Source organism: Phoca vitulina, unplaced genomic scaffold, assembly GCF_004348235.1.
Source record: "Phoca vitulina isolate PV1807 unplaced genomic scaffold, GSC_HSeal_1.0 scaffold10, whole genome shotgun sequence".
Lineage (NCBI taxonomy): Eukaryota > Metazoa > Chordata > Mammalia > Carnivora > Phocidae > Phoca > Phoca vitulina.
Window position 1 is genome coordinate 33,878,556 of NW_022589713.1, and position 22,434 is coordinate 33,900,989.

The 22,434-nt window shown below is 40.6% G+C and overlaps 2 protein-coding genes across 4 annotated transcripts in view; one reads left to right on the top strand and one right to left on the bottom strand.

Moving 5' to 3' along the window:
* The window catches only part of NKIRAS1 (NFKB inhibitor interacting Ras like 1), a 31,395-nt gene extending 15,013 nt beyond the window's left edge, over positions 1 to 16,382 (bottom strand). The window contains exons 1-2 of one of the 2 annotated variants that reach the window (XM_032408796.1): positions 16,165 to 16,379; positions 9,210 to 9,322 (exon numbers count right to left, since the gene is read on the bottom strand). In XM_032408796.1, the coding sequence (XP_032264687.1) occupies positions 9,210 to 9,303 (94 nt within the window). In that variant the 5' untranslated portion in view covers positions 9,304 to 9,322; positions 16,165 to 16,379. Of the gene's footprint in view, positions 1 to 9,209; positions 9,323 to 16,164 lie in introns of both variants that reach the window. The other variant, XM_032408797.1, reaches the window with a different exon arrangement.
* An 80-nt stretch (positions 16,383 to 16,462) lies between these two features.
* On the top strand, positions 16,463 to 20,735 carry RPL15 (ribosomal protein L15). 2 transcript variants are annotated; one of them, XM_032408798.1, is made up of 4 exons: positions 16,463 to 16,561; positions 17,222 to 17,410; positions 17,731 to 17,867; positions 18,716 to 20,735. In XM_032408798.1, exons 2-4 carry the CDS (start codon positions 17,239 to 17,241, stop codon positions 19,019 to 19,021), a joined length of 615 nt encoding a protein of 204 aa, XP_032264689.1. In that variant the 5' UTR covers positions 16,463 to 16,561; positions 17,222 to 17,238; the 3' UTR covers positions 19,022 to 20,735. The 2 variants fall into 2 exon arrangements, with proteins under 2 accessions (XP_032264689.1, XP_032264690.1); XM_032408799.1 differs by lacking the exon at positions 16,463 to 16,561 and adding an exon at positions 16,570 to 16,667.
* The last annotated feature ends 1,699 nt before the right edge of the window (positions 20,736 to 22,434 follow it).

The following is a 22,434-nucleotide window of genomic DNA, read 5'->3' on the forward strand; positions in this document are numbered from 1 at the left end:
GGAACACAAGCAGGGAGAGTGGGAGAGGGAGAAGCAGGCTCCCCGCAGAGCAGGGAGCCCAATGTGGGGCTCGATCCCAGGACCCTGAGATCATGACCCAAGCCGAAGGCAGACGCTTAACGACTGAGCCACCCAGGCGCCCCTGTGTACCTCCCTTTCATACTGGTCTATTAAGTGTGCAATATCATTATATCTTAAAAAAAGTACATACCTTAATTTAAAAATACTTCATTGCTAAAAAATGCTAACCATCACTTGAATTTTCAGGGACTTGTAATATTTTTGCTGCTGGAGGGTCTTGCCTCAATGTCGATGCCTGCTGCCTGATCAGGGTGGTGGCTACTGAAGACTGCGGTAGCTGTGGCAATTTCTTAAAATACGACAACAATGAAGTCTAGCACATCAAATGACTCTTCCTTTCACAAAGAATTTTTCTGTAGCATGTGATGCTGTTTGACAGCATTTTATCCACAGCAGAACTCCTTTCAAAAATTGGAGTCAATCTGGGGCACCTGGCTGGCTCAGTTGGTATGGCATGCAACTCTTGATCTCAGGTTCATGAGCTCAAACCCCCACATTGGGTGTAGAGCTTACTTAAAAAGATGAGACAAATTGCTGCCTTTTTTTTTTTAATTAATTTTTTTAGTACTCTCTATACCAAACATGGGGCTCAAACCCATGCAACCCTGAGATCAAGAGTCACACACTCTTCCAACTGAGCCAGCCAGGCGCCCCCTTGATGCTGCTTTTATTAGATCAGTTTATGTGGTACTCTAAATCCTTTGTTGTTATTTCAACAGTCTTCACAACATTATCACAGAGATTCTATCTCAAGAAACCACTTTCTTTGCTCATTTGTAAAAGCAAATTCTCATCTGTTAAATTAGTTTTATCATGAGATTGCAGCAACTCAGCCACATCTTCAGGCTCGCTCCACTTCTAATTCTAGTTCTCTTGCTATTTCTACCACATCCACAGTTACTTCCCCCGCTGGTCTTGAACCCCTCAAAGGCATCCATGAGGGCTGGAATCAACTTCTTCCAAACTCCTGTTAATGTTGACATTTTGACCTGTTCCCATGAATCGTGAATGTTCTTAATGTCATCTAGAATGGTGAATCCTTTCCAGAAGGTTTCAACTTACTCTGCCCAGATACATCAGAAGAATCATTATCTATGGCAGCTGTAACCTTACAAAATATATTTTTTTCCCTTTATTTTTTTTATGTTCAGTTAGCCACTTAAACAGTAAGACTTGAAAGTCCTTGATCCATGGGCTGCAGAATGGATGTTGTGTTAGCAGGCACAAAAAATTAATCCTGTTGTACACTTGCAGCAGAGCTCGAGTGACCAGCTGCATTGACAATGAATAATAATATTTTGAAAGAAATATTTCTTCTGAGTAGTAGGTCTCAACAGTGGACTTAAAATATCCAGTAAACCATGCTACCATCCAGGCTTTGTTTTTCTATTTATAGAGTACAGGCAGAGTAGATTTAACATAATTCTTAAGGGCCCTAGGATTTTCAGAATGGTCAATGAGCACTGGCTCCAACTTAAAAGCCCCAGCTGCATTAGCTCCTAACAAGAGAGTTAATTTGTCCTTTGAAACTTTGAAGCCAGGCACTGACTTCTCCTCTCTATCAAAGTCCAAAATGGCATCTTCTTCCAACATAAGACTATTTCATCTACACTGAAAATCTGTTGTTTAGTGTAGCCACCTTCATTAGGTATCTTAGCTAGATCCTTTGGATCATTTGTTGCAGCTTCTATAACCACACTTGATGCTTCACTTTACACTTTAAGGTTATGGAAATGGCTTCTTAAACTTCCTGAGCCAACCTCTGCTGGCTTCAAACTTTTCTTCTGCAACTTCCTTACCTCTCCCAGCCTTCACAGAATTGAAGAGTTAGTGCCTTGCTCTGGATTAGGCTTTGGCTTAAGGGAATGTTGTTTGGCTGCTTTGATCTTTGATCCAGACCACTAAAACCTTCATATCAGCAGTAAGCCTGTTTCACTTTTTTTTCATTTGTGTGTTCACTGAAGCAGCACTTTTAATTTCCTTCAAGAATTTTCCTTACATTCACAATTTGGCTAACTGGTGCAAGAGGTCTAGCTTTCGGCCTATCTTGGCTTCCAACATGCCCTCCTCACTAAGCTTAATCATTTCTAGTTTTTGATTTAAAGTGAGAGACGTGCAACTCTTCCTTTCACTTGAACACTTAAAGGCCACTGTAGTGTTATTAATTGGCCTAATTTCAATATTGCTGGGTCTCAGACAATAGGGAAGTCTGAGGAGAGGGCAAGAGATAGGGAAACAGCCTGTTGGTGGAGCAGTCAGAATACACACAAAATTTATCAATTAAGCTCACTGTCTCCTATAGGTACGGTTCATGCCTATATGAATTGTGCCAAAACAATTACAATAGTAATATCAAAGACCACTGATCATACATCAACATAACAAAAATAATAATGAAAAAGTATGAACTATTGCAAAAATTACCAAAATGTGACAGAGAGATACAAAGTGAGGAAATACTGTTGGAAAAAATGGCACTGATAGACTTGCATTGTCAATGAAGGGTCACCACAAACCTCAAATTTGTAAAACAAACAAACAACCTGCCAAACAAACAAAAAAACCCCACAGTATCACTAGTATCAATGAAGCACAATAAAATGAGGTATGCTTGTATAGGTTTTTGAAAACTCTTGCTATAGTTTTTGTAAACAAACTAAAATCTGTACAATGATTTGTTAAAAGTACCTTATATGAAATGTCTGTAAGTATTAAATAAAATCTCCATAAAGTATTAGATTGAAAGGAAAATCAAGTAATGATAAACAGACTGGACCATGAGAAACCAAAAATTTACTTTTATCACCCTAATTCTTTATATTAAGGAATATGGTCAATGTTGAGGAAGGGAAAATTATTCATAGGTTCGAGTATACGTATCATCCTCTGATAAATTAAGCTACCTTAAGGAAATTAAAGGTTATTCTATTAAGACACAAACTTATTGGGCTTTGATTACAAAAAAAAGTTACAGGCAAAAATTACAAGACTTTTGTCATGGTACATGTTTTATCCACCAAAGGCCAGTCTGGTTTTCCTCCTCCACTTCACCCCCTGCCCTTAAATGTTAACTTTTTGACATTTTATTACTTTATAGATCAACTGAAGCCATGACTCTTCCCCCCAGTCTCTAGTTCTCTCCCACTCTACATTGCTGAGCAACTACACCTCCTCCACACCAACAGAAGACTAAGGGTGCAATCTCTGGAGAGGGTAAAACAGAGTATGCTTGGGTTTGAGTTCCACAGTGAAAGCATTTAAGTGACACACTCCCTCTACTCCCAAAATATTGGAGCTGGGTCTTTATCCTTTAGGCAGAAGAATCTGGCTAGTGCAAAAGGAAAATTCCTAAATATACTAACATCTAGGGTTCCTCCAACAAATGCCTCACCAGATCACCTTATGGTGAAGCTTCAAGGCATAAACCCTATCCTCATGCTTAGAGCTTTCAATTAGCTTTTTAGTTACCCATGCTTAATTAAGAACAGGTAACAGAGAATTATCAGATACTTGAGGAAAAGAGAGACCAAAAATCAGAAAAGAGCACCTTAGAAGGAAAAGACTATGCAAAGAAAACAAAAACACTACCCAATATTTACTAAAAGGGACAAGATAGTATCCTGTTCTTATTTCATGGATGCCCTAAGAAATGAAAACTCATAGAAGGGCTGGAATATAAAGATGAGGAAATCTCAGAAAGGGAAACAAAATATTGAGAGATGAAAAACAAGCGAAATTTAAAAATTAGAGGACTAGTCCAGAAGGCCCAGCATCCAAAAGTGTTCCAGAAAGAGAGAACAAGAACACAGAAGAAGGAAAGCCTCAAGAAAATAATTCAGAACTGAATAACACGCATTTCCATATTGAAAGATCCCACCGAGTGCCCACCACCACAGATGAAAACTAATTTGATACACCACTGTGAAATTTCAGAACACTGGGGACAAAAACGAGTCTACAAAAGCTTCCACATCCAAAGCATCAAGAATCATAACGGCTGGGATGCCCGGGTGGCTCAGTCGGTTAAGTGTCTGCCTTTGGCTCAGGTCATGATCCCAGGGTCCTGGGATGGAGTCCCGCATTGGAATCCCTGCTCCTCAGGGAGCCTGTTTCTCCTCCTGCCGGCCCCTCCCCCTGCTTGTTCTCTCTCTGACAAATAAATAAAAATCTTAAAAAAAAAAAAAAAATCATAATGGCTTCTCAAAAGCAATACTGGAAGCAAGAAGAGAATGTGCTAAAATTGAAAAAACACATCCTCTATGAACCAGCAATTTCACTCCTACATATATAACCCAGAAATTGTCCACATATGGGGCACCTGGGTGGCTCAGTCCATTAAGCAGCTGACTCTTGATTTCAGCTCAGGTCATGATCTCAGGATCAAGAGATCGAACCCCCGTGGGTGGGCTCCGCACACACTTAACACAGAGTCTGCTTGTCCCTCTCCCCTTCCTCTTTGGGCCCCTCCCCTGCCCACCTCACACACCTGTGCACATACTCTCCATCTCTCTCTCAAATAAAATCTTAAAAAAAAATTTTTTTTTCCACATAATAGCTGGGCTAAATGTACAAGACTGTTCATAATAGCATTATTTCTAATAGCTCAAACTGGAATTAATCAAAATGTTCATCAAAAGAGAGGAGATAAATTGAGGTATACTCATACAATAGAACACCATAAGCCTTTATGGAAAAAAATATTTTTTAAGATTTTATTTATTCACTTGACAGAGAAAGAGCGAGCAGGAGCAGGGGGAGAGGCAGAGGGAGAGGGAGAAGCAGACTCCCCGCTGAGCTGGGAGCCCAACATGGGGCTTGATCCCAAGACCTGGAGATCATGACCTGAGCCAAAGGCAGACACCCAACCATCTGAGCCACCCAGGCGCCTCAAGCCTTTATGAAAATTAAACCACAGCTATTTACAACAATACAGATGTATCCTAAAAAAAAAAAAGGGAATGATTAACCAAAAGTCAAGGGAAGAGCTGAGTTGTGACTGGAGAGAGATATATGGCAGCTACTGGAGTGCCTTCAATATTCTTTTTGACCTGTGTGGAGATTACACAAAGGACTGTTTTATAATTATTCATTAAGCCATACATGTTTTATGCACTTTTCTATGTGTATGATGAATTTTATAATAAAAAAAGATGATAATGGAACAATGCTTGCAAAATTATGAAAGGAAATTATTCTCAATCTAGAATTCTACACCCATCAAAATTCTAATTTTGAGAGTAAGAGACATTTTCAAACATATGAAGCCTCAAAAAAATGTGCCATGTACATTTCTTCAGGTAACTATTTGAGGAAGCCCTCCATCAAAATTAGCACATAATCATAGAGAGAGGAAGACCTCAGATCCAGAAAATACACCCTAACACAGAGGTACAGGAAATCACAGGGACAACTGTAAATACCACTATTCAGAAGCCCCAGGATAACTACACACAGCAGTACCAAAGTAGTACCAACCACAGAGGGCATTTTAAGGGCTGTCATCACGTGATGCTCCATTCCTTTGTACAACCTCTTCAACACAAAAAGTCCTGGAAGATATGCTCCACCAAGAGGGTGTAAACCCAAAGAAGACAAGAAGAAATCTAAGAAACAGGACTCAGGGGGTGCCTGGATGGCTCAGTCGGTTAAGCAGCTGATTCTTGGTTTGAGCTCAGTTCATGATCTCAGGGTGGCAGGATCCAGTCCCGTGGCAGGCTCCATGCTCTGTGCAGAGTCTGCTTGGGATTCTCTCTCTCCCTCTCCTTCTGCCCCTTCTCCCTCAAATAAATAAATAAATAAATATTTTTTTTTAAAGATTTTATTTATTTGCCAGAGAAAGAGCAAGAGAGAGAGAATGAGAGCACAAGTAGGGGGAGCAGCTGGCAGGGGGAGCAGCAGACTCCCTGCTGAGCAAGGAGACGGATGCCCTACTCAGTCCCAAAACCCTGGGATCATGACCTGAGCTGAAGGCAGACACTTAACTGACTGAGCCACCCAGGCGCCCCTAAATAAATAAATCTTAAAAAGAAAAAAAAAGAAAAGAAACAGGAACTCAAACCCAGGAAGAAAGGTAAAGAAAAGTTCCATGGTTCCATTCTTGTGTAATAGGCCTAGATAAGAGAATCACTAACTCCTGGAAGGGTATCTCCAAGCCGGGGGATGGGGGGGAAGAGATTATCTGATGTAGCTAACTTTGTAAAAAATTGAGAACCATGTGTACTTGTGGAATTAGCAAAAGGATAAATAAAACTAAAGAAATGACAAAGCAAATATTAGCCTCCAGAAAAACAAAAAGAAAGAAAACTGATCATAGTATAGAACATTGCTCAGCTGAGAATATTTAGAGGCACCAGCAGTTCCTAAAGTGTGGTCTAAAGATCCCTCAATGTCTCCTTTCAGGGAATCCACATGGACAAAACTATTTTCATAATGATCAAAGACATTTGTCTTTTCCACTATGTTAACATTTGCACTAATGGTGCAAAAGCAATGGTGGGTAAAACTGTGGAGGCTTTAGTATAAATTAAGGCAAGAGCACCAACTGTATTTATTAGTAGTTGTATTCTTCACCACATCATATTTGCAGTTTGGAGGAAAAAAAAAAGCCAATTTGAGTCAAAAATGTCCTTGATGAAGCAGTAAAAATTACTGATTTTATTATCTCAATCCTTGAGTATACATACTTACATTTTTTAATATTCTATGTGATTAATGCATAAAGTATTCTGCATAATGAATTGTGGTAATTGGAGAAAAAGTCTTGTGTTTGAGTTGCAAACTGAACTAGCCAAATTTTTTTTAAAGAAGGAATGACAGGAAAACTATGTTATTTGAGGTATTGGATAGATGTTTTCTCAAAATGAATAAAGGGAGCCTATCGTTTTCAAGGAACATGACTGGCAGTATTTGTTGTCAATGATAAAATCTGATCTTTCAAGTGAAAATGAGAATTGTATCCATCACCATGAACTTGATAGCTTCCTAATACTGATAAGACTGGTGATGATATTAATAAATGTTATTTGGAAGATCTGCTTATCTCAGTGAGCGAGTATTTTTCAAATGATCAATTTATGATGTTTAAAAACCACTGTTAGGTAAAAATCCCATTTATAGTTCAAGTTAGATCAATGAGATTTTACTGTAATAGAGTAGGAAAAGTTCACTGACGTGGTTTCCAATAAGCTTTAAGTAAACGTCACTTGTTGAGTTTTAGTGAAATAGCAAAGAATATCCACAATTTTTTTTTAAGATTTTATTTATTTGAGAGAGAGGGAGAGAGCACAAGCAGGGGGAGGGGCAGTGGGAGAGGGAGAAGCAGACTCCCCGCTGAGCAGGGAGCCTGATGTGGGGCTCAATCCTAGGACCCTGAGATCATGACCTGAGCTGAAGGCAGGCGCTTAACCAACTGAGCCACTCAGGTGCCCCAAGAATATCCACAATTATCTGGAAAAGCTATTAACATACTCCTACTTCTTCCAACGATTTATCTGTGTGAGGCCAGGTTTTCTTCATATATTTCAACTAAAAAAATATACCACAACTGATTAAATACAAAAGCAAGTAGGTATGATAATCCAGCTGCCTTCTAGTAAGCTGAACAACAGATTTTCAAAAAATGTAAATCAATGCTCATTCTCTCACTTTTTTGAAAATATAATTATTTTTCATAAAAATGTTATCTTAGCATGTAATAAGTTTATTATTTTAAGTAATAAATGAGTATTTTTTAAAATTTCTCAGTTTTAATTTCTAACACAGTAAAAATACTAAATGATAAGGGTTTTTAGAGGGTAAAGAGATTTTCTCCCCTGGGCATAATTTATTTTTGCACAGGCATAAATCAGAATCAGGGGGTAAAAAATTACGAATGAATAGTGCAGGGGCACCCAGGTGGCTCAGTCAGTTGAGCATCCGTCTCTTGATTTTTGGCTCAGGTCATGACCCTAGAGTTGTGAGATGGAGCCCCACCTGGACCTGCTTAAGATTTTTCTGTCTCCCTCTCCCTTTGCCCCTTCCCCCATCTCTAAAAGAAAAAAAAAAAGAATCAATATGGCAGCATTTGTGACAGGAGGGATTCTGAAACCAAAAGTTCTCAAAAAATTTGAGAACTGCAGGCACCAGCATCATAATAAAAACCAAATATGGATTTAACCAAAATCATTATATATTATTTTGGGAAGGTGGAAGAGAAGCAGAGCTAATCAAGATGGTTAATAAAAGATAGAAATGTGCTCTGAGCTACTTGCCAGAGATAAATACTTTAAAGATTCATGGTTCCACTTATCTAACAAACCTCATTTCATTCGAACCTGTACTGTCTTCCTTACTAAATGATGATCTCCTTAAAAAGCCAGAGATGTGGTTTTCTTCACTTCTGTGCCCTCACAAGGCCTCATTACAGCTTGTATCATACAGCAAGTATTTACTAATTAACTCAATAAGTGAAAAAATAAATGACATAATCCAATTCACAAAATTAGGTCATATTAGAGCAAATAACTGTTTCTTCCATTTTTAAAACTTATATAGCAGTATTGGAAAGTCATGTTTGAAACTTAAATGAGATCATCATTCATTGTATTCTTAAGTCAGTGATTCTGTGACTCCGAGACCACTATTGATTATGTAAATACAAGGGAGGGGGCCTGGGTGGCTCAGTTGGTTAAGCGACTGCCTTCGGCTCAGGTCATGATCCTGGAGTCCCGGGATCGAGTCCCACATCGGGCTCCCTGCTCAGCAGGGAGCCTGCTTCTCCCTCTGACCCTCCTCCCTCTCATGCTCTCTGTCTCTCATTCTCTCTCTCGCAAATAAATAAAATCTTAAAAAAAAAAAAAAATTGCTTTAAATACAAGGGAAACCACATATGCACACACACATTTGTTTTCTTACCTATTGTAACTTACAAAAAATACTCTTGAATTTCAATAACAAAGTTTTTTTTTTCTCTCCCCTATACCCACCCCCCATCCCCCTGCCCTTCAATCTCTGTTGACTTCTTCAACCCTTTAGTCCTTCTGGATTACACCTCACTTTTGTGTACCATCACCCATCTTTAGGTTATGACCAACAAAAGACCCTGAGCAGTTCCAGGAACTTACAGAGAAACTAGAGAAAAATAATCTTACCAATAGTATGATTCCCATAAAGAAGCTGCTCCAAAATTGCTGTTTTCCCCACAGATAACAAGCCACAGACCACAACCTTGCAGCCCTTTCCCATCTTCTCTCAGGATATATCACTGTGAAGAGAATAAAAGACCTGTGAAACTGTACACTGTTTGAATCAACCGTTTTTCTTTTTTTCTATGTTTAAATAAGTCATACATACACAAGGGATAATTCCAAAAATAAAAAAGGATATATACAATAAGGCATATCCTTCCAAACCCCATTCCTAGTCTCCCATTTGCTTCCTTAGAGCAATCAGTAGTACCAGTTTCTTGTACATTTTTGCAGAGGTAATCTAGATAAACACACAAATACATGTAGATATGAATACAGGTTTATTTTCAAAAAGAAAAAACCATTTTATACAAAGAATATTTCAACACTAAGTCTATAGGATCTAAATCAAATCCTAGATGAAACCAATCCTTGAAAGACACTGCCTGCTCATCAGTATTTACCTGGGAAAAAAACATTTAAGCAAAAATTTAAGGAGGCGTGAAGACAAAAATCTGGATAGAGAACAGACATGATTTTTTAGAGAAACATTAATGCTATTAATGCCATCAGTCTTTTCTCAGGAGAGTGAAAAATTGGGTTTTGGTAGCCACGTGGGCTCTCTTTGTCACACTTCTTTTTGAGTCATGTTTTTTTTTTTCTAAGATTTTATTTATTTATTTGACAGAGAAAGAAAGAGAGAGGGAGAGAGAGCACAAGCAGGGGGAGCAGCAGGCAGAGGGAGAGGGAGAAGCAGGCTCCCCGCAGAGCAGGGAGCCGGATGCGGGGCTGAATCCCCGGACCCTGGGATCATGACCTGAGCTGAAGGGAGATGCTTAACCGACTGAACCACCCAGGTGCCCCTGAGTCATGCTTCTTAATGCTAGAAAAATTGCTCATCCTAACATATCCAAGGAAGAGCAAAATTGGGTAACACACTCTTCAATTTTCCTTAAAGCTTTTATTTTCCAGAAGTCAAGATACCAGAAACCAGGGCAGAAAGGAAAAAAAGCTCACTGAATACAACAGAATAACTTGATAAGAGAATTTAAATTTCCACACTGCCTTTTGCCATCTCCACCACCTTATTTCCCCCAATTCTCTTCTTACCTAGAAATGTAGAACATGCAATAAATGACTAAAAGGGATGCCACAACTCCTTGAAGTGAGAAAGCAACTACACCAAGAAAGTTCAGATAAGCATTCAAAGGGCTTCCAGGTACGTTTCTGTATATGCACGTGTGTTGTACATTAGTATTGTTTGTTTTAACCAATACCAAAAATAGTAAGCAACAAATGACTTCCCATAACTCTATTTTCTCAAAGTTCTGTAATATTTGTTTTAGAGAGAGCAAGCAAGTGTGTGAGCCAAGGTGGGAAGGGCAGAGAATCTTTTTTTCTTTTTTAGGATTTACTTATTTATTTGAGAGAGAGAGCACACACGAGCATGTTGGGGGGAAGAGGGAAAGAGAATCTCAAGCAGACTCCACGCTGAGTGCAGAGCCCAACGCGGGGCTCGATCGTACCACCCTGAGATCAGACCTGAGCTGAAACCAAGAGTTGGACACTTAACCGACTAAGCCACCCAGGTGCCCCAAAAGTCTATAATATTTTATGACCCAAATTAGTCACAACACCAATCTGCTGACAGGAAAAATTTTACTGCTACCATTATTGTAGCACAGTAATAATACAGCGCTCATTTCCAGAGCAGTACACTACATTTTACCAGTAAAGAAATAATCATCACTTAGCATAATGTAGTTATTATTTCCTGGTGGCATGCTTGAGATCCTTCCAAATCTTCCCAAGAATATTTATCACCTATTTCTATGAGAACTACTTCTCTTAAGGGAGACACACACACACACATACACACACACTCACACTCACATATATTTTCTTAATCTCTATGCCCAATGTGGGACTTTAACTCATGACCCCAAGATCAAGAGTTGCATGTTCTACCAACTGATCCAGCCAGGCACCTCTCTTTTTTTAAAATATATTTTCAACATAACTGCAATAGAAAAATTCTCAGTCTTTATTTGTAAGAGGAGAGCTCTGTGTCACCCTGATCATCTATGGTATGATATCTCCTATGTCAGCAACAATGGACTATTTTAAAAGGATTTCTACATCTGAATTTATGATTAATCTAGTATCTCACTTATCGTAGGATTCTACTCTTTTTGCATATTGTGGTTTCCTAGAAGTTTATGATATCATTGAATCTTTCTTTCAAAGGGTTTTTAATGATAATAGTTAAAATTTAAAGGACGTTGCCACTTAACCACGTGCCACCAAGAGGATGAAAAAGAAATCTGTCAGAGGATAAGAAAAATGTTGGCAGCACAGAACAGTTCTGTTGTCAGAAAAGGTTGCTACTGGAATCTAAATTCTAATTTTCTATTGTTATTTCCCTTCCTCCAAAAATGTCTTAGTCCCAGCAGAATTTCTAAATACCTTCCCTTCTCTCCTCTTCCTCTCAATCAAAAAAACATGCCTTTACCATACATTATATCAATCTTCAAATAAACACAAGTGCTTTAAAAGGGTAGGTACATGTTGTAGTTAAGTGAACCAGATAGTTAAAAGAAAAAACACCCCAATTATTAATAGCAATAGACTCCCCATAAAAGGGAGGCAAATACGACTCCTGGGGACTGAAGCAAACTGGGAAAATGCTGAAACCAACAGAATCTTAAGAAATCCAGAAATCAACTACTCCAGTCTTTGGAAGTGGTCTTAATATATCTGCTTTAAAAGTGGCATGCTACAATTATACTTTGATCACTCACTGATATTAGGATTAGCAGATGAAGTGTGTTAAAAATATACATTACTTTGAATGTGTGTGTATAAATAAACTGGGGGAGTTGTTTCAGTCTATCAGGAGAATCTCCATCAAAGGCAAATAGTAAAAATAACTGAATAGAGGTTACTCAAACACTCGGTAAGGATTTTAAGGTATTTGGGGCACCTGGGTGGCTCAGTCGTTAAGCATCTGCCTTCGGCTCAGGTCATGATCCCAGCCAGGGTCCTGGGATCGAGCCCCACATCAGGCTCCCTGCTCCGTGGGGAGCCTGCTTCTCCCTCTCCACCTCCCCCTGCTTGTGTTCCCTCTCACGCTGGGTCTCTGTCAAATAAATAAATAAAATCTTTAAAAAAAAAAAAGGATTTTAAGGTATTTTACAAGGAAAGAAGCAAGATAAAACAGAATAATCCATGTTAAATATTTTACACCACCAAAAACAAAACAAAGATGAAAGGATAAATGTGATTAGTCAAAGCATAGCTGAAACATTCTAGGTTCTTGTCTTCAAGTGGGAAACAATAATATTACCTAAAGCTGAAGATTAGCGACCTGCTAATTAAAGTATTAATTCTTTTAAAAAATAGTATCTAATGTTTTTTAGTAGGCTCCACACCCAGCATTGAGCCCAATGCAGGGCTTGAACTCATAACCCTGAGATCAAGACCTGGGCTGAAGAGTAGACACTTAACTGACTGAGCTACCCAGGCACCCCAGTTAGTATCTAATGTAAATCACTAGTTAGAACTACTTGGTAGAGTCCCTACTCTAAGTAACTGCTGTACAATAAAATTCAATCTGTGACCTATTATAAATCCTCATCTGATATAAATGACTTGAGAGAACAGGCTTAACAGGCAAAATCCAATGCAGTCTTAACTGCATATTGCTTTGCTTTCCAGGCTAATCAATAATGTTTCTACAGAATAAAAACATGATTTGATCCATTCCTGTGGAAAACACTGAGCTTAGTCAATAATCCCCTTAAAGAGCTATCAGAAACAGCTGCCGAAACTGTCAGTACTTCTGTTTTTCTAAGGAAATCATTCTACTTTTTTTTAAGATTTTATTTATTTGATAGAGAGAGACAGTGAGAGAGGGAACACAAGCAGGGGGAGTGGGAGAGGGAGAAGCAGGCCTCCCGTGGAGCGGGGAGCCCGATGTGGGACTCGATCCCAGGACCCTGGGATCATGACCTGAGTCGAAGGCATACGCTTAATGACTGAGCCACCCAGGCGCCCCAAATCATTCTACTTTTATAAGTAAAGCACAACTGTTTTTATGCTACTAAAACAACAGTAATACTGTTAACACTTAACATCATAGAGAGATGTTATAGATCATATTATGAAGCCCCGCATGGAGAAAAGTTATACACTGTGTATTTATTTATGCAAACATCAGGTACTGTGTGCAACACTTTTACTTATCTATATATGAATAATTTTACATATAAAAGGTTTTGTAAACAATATTGCATACAATAAAATATAATGAGCAGATTCCAGCTTACCATTCTTTTAATCATTAAGTATTTACTGAAGTCTTACCATAATGCCAAGCATGAGGGACAAAACCAGGGGGGCAAACAGAAATGATACCTGCTCTCAGGAATATCAGAATCAATTGGAAATACCAATCCAAATCTTGCAAAACTACTGAGCAACTGTAAATAGCAAATGAAGAAACAAAACTGCAAAAACTAATTAAGAAATTAGCAGCGATTATTTGCATTGCCAGAACTCCTTTCCAAATGATTCATCCAACTTTGTAGTTATTTTTTTTCTGACAGAGACACAGCGAGAGCGGGAACACAAGCAGGGGGAGTGGGAAAGGGAGAAGCAGGCTTCCCGCCAAGCAGGGAGCCCGATGCGGGGCTCAATCCCAGGACCCTGGGATCATGACCTGAGTGGAAGACAGACGCTTAAAGACTGAGCCACTCAGGCACCCCTATAGTTATTTTTTTAAAGTAATCTCTACGCCCAACTTGGAGTTCAAACTCATGACCCTGAAATCAAGATCGCATGCTCCACCAACTGAGCCAGCCAGGCACCCTTTTTAAATTTTTTTAATTAATTTTTTATAGCAATCATTCTTGACTCATTTTTCCTACACCCCACATCTGATCCACCAGTAAAGCCTCCACCTTCGGAACACATCCAGGGCTGGATCACTTACCACCTCCACCACTAATGAAGTGGTCAGAGGCACCATCTTCTCTCACCTGGTCTCTCAAAGATGTCTATGTGATAATCCCTAAAACCTGTGAGTATTTTATTTGACACAGTAACAGGAACTTTGCACCTGTGATTAAATTAAGATCCTTGAGATGGGGAGACTATCCTGGATTATCTGGGTAGACCCAATGTAATCACATGTGTCTTTATAAGGAGAGATGTGTGTCAGAAAGAGAAACAGAGATATGAAGATGCTATACTGCTGGCTTTGAAAAGGAAGGGATCAGGAGCCAAAGAATACCGGTGGCCTCTAAAAGCTGGAAAAAGCAGGGGCGCCTGAGTGGCTCAGTTGGTTGAGCATCTGACTCTTGGTTTTGGCTAGGGTCATGGTCTCAGGGTCGGTGGATTGGCCCCTCCACCGGCTCTACCCAACATGGAGCTGGCTGGTCCCTCTCCCTCTGCTCCTCCCCCTGCTCTTGTGCCTCACCCCCACTCAAATAAATAAATAAAATCTTAAAAAAAAAGGGGAGGGGCTGGAAAAAGCAAGCAAATGGATTCTCCCCTAGCTTCTCTAAAAGGAACACAGCAATCTGATTTTAGCCTACTGAGATTTCTGACCTGTGTAAGACAACAAATTTGTGTTCTTTTAAGCCAGTAAGTTTGCTATTACTAGCAAAAAGAACTAATACAACTTCCTAGTCTCTCTGCTTCAACCTTTTCCCTTCTTTTGGCCTCAAAACTGCAATCCAGATAATCCTTTAAAAAATGTAAGTCACAGAAAGTCACCCTTCTGCTTAAAATCTTCCAATAGTTTTTGATCTCTGGCAGTGTGAAAACCCAAAGTCCTCCCTAGGAACACTTCACCTCTCTGATGTCATCTGCTCGTTTCCTGCCACACAGCCTCCTTGCTGTTTCTGTATGAATCCAGGCATACTCCAGCATTGGCACTTTTCCTTTTGATTGAAATCAGTCCAAATCTCCAAGGCTCACATCCTTCGGGATTTTTCTCAAATGTTATTTCTCAAGAAGACTAATCCTGAATATTCCATCCAAAATTTTGACCCCCCCCACCCCAACACTCACTATCCTTTCCCTCCCCTTAATGTTTGTCTTTAGTACTTTTTACCGAACATAATATATATCTTATTTATGTTTATTGCCCATTTCCTAGAATTTCTGCGTTCACTATTGCTGCATCCCCAGCAGCTGGGACACTACCTGGCACATATTAGGCATTTCATAGATATTTGCTGAATAAATCAATGAACCTTGTGAGGACTCCTGGAATGATAAAGCTACGATTTAAAAAAAAAAAAAAAGGAAAATAGGAAATAAGGAGAGAAAACCAAAACCGGTAATAAGTTAGAAGGTAAACTACATGACTGCGTCAAAAATGAAAATATTCTGGAGACGCAAAGAACAAACTATTTTTCAATAAAGAACTCAACACAAAACGCCAGCATTTTCTCGGCATTTCTTCCCAAAACATTCGTACCTGATAACCAGGTCTTGGCACAAAAATATTTTGCCTTTCTAAAAAAAACTGGTTCTGACGTAGCAAACCTGGGACCAAGTCGGTACGCAGGAAAGGCACGGAAATGAAAAGGCGCCGAGCCGCCCGCGCTCCCCTCTCTAGCCCCCCAGTTCCCCACCCTCCGACCCTTCTTTAGGGTAAAATCCCGCGGAGCCGGGGCCTGCGGAGGCTGAAGCCCGAATGCATGGCGCCCTACCCCCCCGCGAAGCCCTGGCAGCACGAACGTCTTATTTGGCTGCTGGGGCAGCGTCGCGAGGGTCTGTCAGAGCGTCTCCGGGTCCAGTCTAGTGGGCTAAGGGGGATGGATAGCGCCGCACTGGGGAACCCGCCGCGACTCCTCAGCTGAGGAGACCGCGGTGCGTGAAGCGGTTCCCTGTACCTCAAGACACAGACCTGGACACCTCCACAGGTTCCTAAGACAGCGGTACTCTGGCAGAGCTGCTCCACGACCGGCTTCGGCCACCTGAGCCCCGCCCCCAACTTGCCTCCTCCCGCCTGCAGGACGGCCTTGGACGCTCGCCCGCCGAGGCCTGGCCGAGGACTCTCGCCCTTTGAGCCGCCCCTGCCTCTCAAACTCAAATCCTGAGGGCCAGGGGGCGGGATAATAGGGGAGGCTGCGCCCAATCCGGGCCGAACTCCGCCCACCAGTCTCGCTGCCGGAACTACATGTCCCATGAGGCTGTGGGAGCCGCAGCTTTCCACCGGAAAGAGGCTCGCCGCTGTGGGGGAGGAGCCCAAAAAGGATTGTGGGAGAAAGGCTCTTTCCTTTCCGTCCGGCGGCAGCCATCAGGTAGGCTGTGTTGGTGGAATTCGCTGCTGCATCCGCCGCTCATCTCCCTTCGCCTCAGCCATCCAGACTCGGGGACCCTGCGTCCTCGGAGCTCCTCCTGCCTCCTGTGCGGCGCGAGTTCGAACAGGATGCGAGGCCGCTAGGGCGTGGAGAGGCGGCCCCCGGGGCGGGCTAGGGTGGTGATGTGATGGCGGCGCGAATTCGAGCGGGCCCTGGAGCGTGAAGGAAAAGGAAGCATGGGGCTGAGGGATGGAAGGCCGAGCCTAGAGTGTCCTAAAGCGAGGCCTGCGGATTGGGTGCAATAAGGGATTTTTTCCTCGAAAGTTATCCTTCGGCGATAACGGCTACAGCACCTTCCTCTAATGGTATCGGCGAGGTCTCTGCAGGCCAGACCCTTAGGGACGCCGCCTGCCTCATTCAGCAGCCCTCCTCAGTACCCAAATCTAGCGCCATTCATTCATTCAACAAAAATGTACCGAGACCCTCCCTGCGCTGCTCCGCGCTGTGGTCGCAGAGGTGACAGCGCCGCTTTGCTAGGGTGCAGCTATTCCCTACAGTTATGGAGAGCCATTTTCAGCCTCAGTGGTTTCCTTGTGGCTGGTGGGGAACTAAGATGGACGGGCGCGATCGTCTCATTTTAAATGCATGATGTTTTTTTAGCTCAAAGGTAGGCCAAGATGGGTGCTTACAAGTACATCCAGGAGCTATGGAGGAAGAAGCAGTCCGATGTCATGCGCTTTCTTCTCAGGGTGCGCTGCTGGCAGTACCGCCAGCTCTCTGCGCTCCACAGGGCTCCCCGCCCAACCCGGCCCGATAAAGCGCGCAGGCTGGGGTACAAGGCCAAGCAAGGTGAGTGGTCTCTGCATGCATGCTTGGACAAAATTGTGTTCCTGGGGAAATGCTAGAAAACTGCTAATTAGAGGTACTATGGCCCCAATATCTCAGTGTAGAGTGGAAATGAGAAGTTACTCTTCCTGTGTCATAAAGTACTTTGAAAAACACTGGAATGTGTTTCTTTTTAGAGTAAGTCTTAAATGGGTATTTATTTTACCTTCAGGTGTATAGTATTTGGCTTATAGTCCAAAATATATTTGACATTGCAGCATTTAGTAGCAAGTTACTGAGTCTTGATCCGTACAGCTTTTATAAGATCACTGTAAATTGTATAGGTTATGTCATATATCGGATTCGTGTGCGTCGTGGTGGTCGCAAACGCCCAGTTCCTAAGGGTGCTACCTACGGCAAGCCTGTCCATCATGGTGTTAACCAGCTAAAGTTTGCCCGAAGCCTTCAGTCTGTTGCAGAGGTAAGTGATTTTTCAGTAACAGTTGTATCTGTCGCCTCCTGGAGATGGTGGAGAAGGATTTGAGCACTTCTTTGGTTAACTTGTACCTACGTGAGCCCTGTTGTGTTTAAAATGGGGTTTGTGATTTTTTACTTCGTTTACTTAGTAAAGTGTTGCTGTCAAAGTCTTAGTCTTTGTTACTAATCTGGCTTTGCTTGTATATAATGAAAAGTGTTTTATGGTTAGTGTGAACCTTGGAACCTAAGCTTTTGAAGGGCAGTAAACTTGTCTTGAAGAGCACATCTCCCCAGGTGTACAGAAGCTGCATTTATTCATATGGCTAATTTTCAATGTTCAGTTGTAAGTTGTCTTTCTGGGTTAGTAAATGAAGCTGTGCTCTGTCCCAAAGGTTGGCAAACAAGGGTTTGTTGCCTTCTGTAAACTAAAAATGTTTTATTTTTGTTCTTAAAAGGCAAAGACGACTTAAACTAAGGAGACTATTGTGGCCTGCAAAGCCTAAAATAATATGCTAAGTATTATTAAAGTTTTGTATGAAGTTTGCTGATCCCTCAGTTGTATTAGAAAAGGACTACGTTCCTAAATTTTCTAAGATACTAACATTTGTGCCTTGGTCAGGAAGGGGGTGATAATAGGTAATGGTTTCAAATCAGAGCATGTTTCATGTATTATTGTCGTAAGTCTTACCATATTTGGGGTCCTAGCCTCTGGGAAGATGCTTACAACTACTGAGGTAGTTAAGTGAACGACCTTAGTCTCTTGTCTAGTGTGGTAAACTAAAGGGAATTCTTACTTCCTAATTTCCTTCTATGGGAGATGGAGGCTGACCTTGGCCTTTTTTCCTGTTCCAGGAGCGAGCTGGGCGCCACTGTGGGGCTCTGAGAGTCTTGAATTCTTACTGGGTTGGCGAAGATTCCACGTACAAATTCTTTGAGGTCATCCTCATTGATCCATTCCATAAAGCTATCAGAAGAAATCCTGACACCCAGTGGATCACCAAACCAGTCCACAAGCACAGGGAAATGCGAGGGCTGACATCTGCAGGCCGCAAGAGCCGTGGCCTTGGAAAGGGTCACAAGTTCCACCACACTATTGGTGGTTCTCGCCGTGCGGCATGGAGAAGACGCAATACTCTCCAGCTCCACCGTTACCGCTAATATAAGTAATGTTTGTAAAAATTTTACCTAATAAACAATTTAGGACAGTCATGTCTGCTTAAAAGTGTTCTTTAATTTGTCTGTTAAATTTAGTTGTCTGCAGATTGTTCCATGAATGCATTGTCAAATTATGAAAGTTAAAGTGCAATAATGTTTGAAGACTTTAAGTGATGGTGTATCTTGTTTCTAATAAGATAAACGCTTTTGTCTTTGCTTTATCTTATTAGGGAGTTTATATGTCAGTGTTTAAAATGCTGTTTGGTATAATAGGTGTAAAATCTGTAAACGTGGAATGCAGAAGCTAGCCATGTAGATTTGTTGCATGTAATGAAACCAGCTTCATTGGGGTGATGTAATGCTCTGGTTTACTCTCAAATGGCTGTTATTAGGGGTTTGGAAAGAACAAGCTTTTTAAACAGGATTTTGCTTGGAAGTGTGAAGAATATCCTAATCTTTAATCATGATCATATGCAGAACAGTGTTAAGTAGGAACCACAATTTCAGGTTGAATCCAGTATTCCATTTATGTAACTACGGCTTTGGAAAGAATACTTTAAAAGAATGCCACCATTTTTTTAAAGAGAATTGAATAAACCTACCTGTTACAGGAGGGTTGTCTTAAAAATGAAAATAAATCCTGCTTAACTGAAGCAAAATTGCCTTCGTCTCCACAGTATTGGAGTTTGAAATTATATTGAAGTTAACATAAAATGTAGAGGCTCCTGATTCTATCCCATGACTCCATGGGATCTGTAGAATACTGAATTTCCTACAAAGCAGTCAGTTAATGGTGTTTAGTGTATATGAAAACTTACGGAAATTGGACATTAGGTGAATGAGAAGACTATGATTTGTAAGCTAGTAACCAATGCTAGAATTGGGAAACTGGTGGCCATCATATAATCTTTTAAGTGTGAGGATAAAAAAGTTGGCTTTGATTAGAATTTTAAATACTTTATCCATGGTCTTTGTGACCATTATGAATCCACTAGCCACCTTAGGGGGAAAAATAGGGTTGGCTTTAAAAGTACATCATTGCTCGTTCCAAGTCCTAAGTCATCTTGGGTCAACCCACTTAGGCATTCCCATAGGCTATTGAGAATAGTCATGTAGTTGGTGTCCGTACAAGTCTGTGGTTTCCAATCTAATCCTTACATGTGTTATCCACAGTCATTTTTCTCATCCTTACTCAACTCAAAATCTTTGCCATTCCATAAACTTGCCAGCCCATCAATTGTGCCACCTTGATGTTAAGTATACCACTATTCTGTTTCCATTCTGTCTTCGCAGTAAAGAGGTTTCTGTTCTCCAGTGTGAATTTTGAGTGTGTAGGAAATAGAGGAATTGCCCCAACTTTAAGATTGCTGACTTAATCCATAGTTTGATTTCAAAATTGAATTGCTGGTTTCCTTGAACCAGTTTTTATATTTTTTTCAGGGGTCTTAGGGTCAGTTAAATGATTTCCAGAAAAAGGCTCAAAACCTCTTGAGACCTAAATTCCTTTCCACTCAAAAAGAGATCCTAAACCATATATATACTTTGTGTGTTAGAGGTTGTTCAACTAAAGGAATAAATGTTTATTAAACTAAAACACCTGTTACCTTTTGTCATCTAATATTAATAAGCAAGCCAAATACCCTAACCTACACAAAATGTAATGGCAGAAACAGTCACTTTGAGAGAAAATAAAATGTATAGTACTTAGTCTTGAGAATTTTTTCTCTTGCTTCTTTGGTCCTTGCATGAATTAGAAAAACCCATTTAAATGTTTTTTCAAACTGAATGCTAGTTTGGGAAGGAGAAGAGGGGGAGGGTTCAGGCTAAATGTCAGTGTTCCTTTTTTCCAAAAAGGGCTTGCTTCTATTCTTGCTACCCTATAGTTTGTTCTCCATACTGTAGCTTTTTAAGTGTTGTCATACCGGTACTGGAAGCTGAAGTCCCAGATCCATGATCTTTATACTCTTCCCACCACTGGACTCATTTTCTACTGCTGTCCTCATTTGATACGGCAGGTTCCTTGCTGTTCCTCAGACAAGCCAAGCACTCTCCTAATGCCTTTATGAGAAAACTCCCAGTTCTTAGATGTCACCTTAAGAGGCATTCCCTGACAATCCAACAAGCTGTTCTGTTTGCATTAATTCTAGATCAATGAGATTAAAACACCCAAATCAATTAAAATTTTCTTAGAAATAGAGCAATTGGTTTCTCACAACCCGTAACTGCAGGTACTAATATTAACTCCCTTTTGCTGATGAGCACACAGACATAAAAAAGAAGCAACTTGCTCAAGGTCACAAAGTGGCTGAATTCATCCAATAAGATTAAGTTCAAATTTTGACTAGGTAGGGGCGCCTGGGTGGCTCAGTTGGTTAAGCGACTGCCTTCGGCTCAGGTCATGATCCTGGAGTCCCAGGATCGAGTCCCGCATCGGGCTCCCTGCTCGGCAGGGAGTCTGCTTCTCCCTCTGACCCTCCCCTGTCTCATGCTCTCTCTCTATCTCTATCTCATTCTCTCTCTCAAATAAATAAATAAAATCTTTAAAAAAAAAAATTTTTTTTTTTTGACTAGGTAATACATTGACATGGCTAAAAATTCAAAAGGTACAATTAGGGTTGACAGTAAAAGTCTCCCTTCAGTAAAAGTCTCAGGTCCCCTCTGGAGGCAATCAATCTGATCAGTTTTTTGGATTTTCATCAGGAGATTCTTTCACACATGTACAAAAAACACTTTCTTCTTTTACCCAAATGTCAATATATTGATTTTTTTCATTTAGTTACATATTTCAGAGCTTATTCTGTATCACTTCATGAAGATATTCCTCGTTCTTTGTTATGACTGCATGATATCACATCGTGGATGCATCATAATTTGTTTGATGTGGCCCTTTCTGATGAACATCTAAAATTATTTCCAATCTGTTGCTTTTACAGAAATTTTTTACATATATCTCAGTTTATCTGTAGGATAAATTCCTAGAAGTAGAATGGCAGAGTTAAAAACTATATATTAGCAAAGAGATTCTGCTCTGCCAGTCTGACAGGAAAAATGGTATTCTTACCTAGTTTCATTTTTGCACTTGTGAGTGTGGCAGAGGCAAAGTCATGGGCACACCATAGCTTTTTTTTCCCTGGACACATACCTAAACGATGTTTTCCTGGTCCTTTATACATTTAGGTAGGAGTTTTATGACATTCTTGCCAGCAGAATGAACACAAATGATACATTACTTCCTCCAAGACGATCAAGTGGATGCCAGTGGAGGCCAATAATCCAAATTGCATAGGTACAAGATGGAAGAAAACTGCTCAGTCTCTATCAGACTGGGCAAGTGAGAAAATTTTGTGTTAAGCTGCTGTGTTAGTTGTGTTCATTCTTATGGCAGCCTAGCCTAGCTTGACCCTAACTAGTTCAAT

Coding starts and splice junctions, on each gene's coding strand:
- RPL15 (XM_032408798.1), top strand. CDS start 17,239: ATGGGTGCTTACAAGTACATCCAGGAGCTATGGAGGAAGAAGCAGTCC. Junction 17,411..17,730: donor GGGGTACAAGGCCAAGCAAG/GTGAGTGGTCTC, acceptor TAAATTGTATAG/GTTATGTCATATATCGGATT. Junction 17,868..18,715: donor GCCTTCAGTCTGTTGCAGAG/GTAAGTGATTTT, acceptor TTCCTGTTCCAG/GAGCGAGCTGGGCGCCACTG.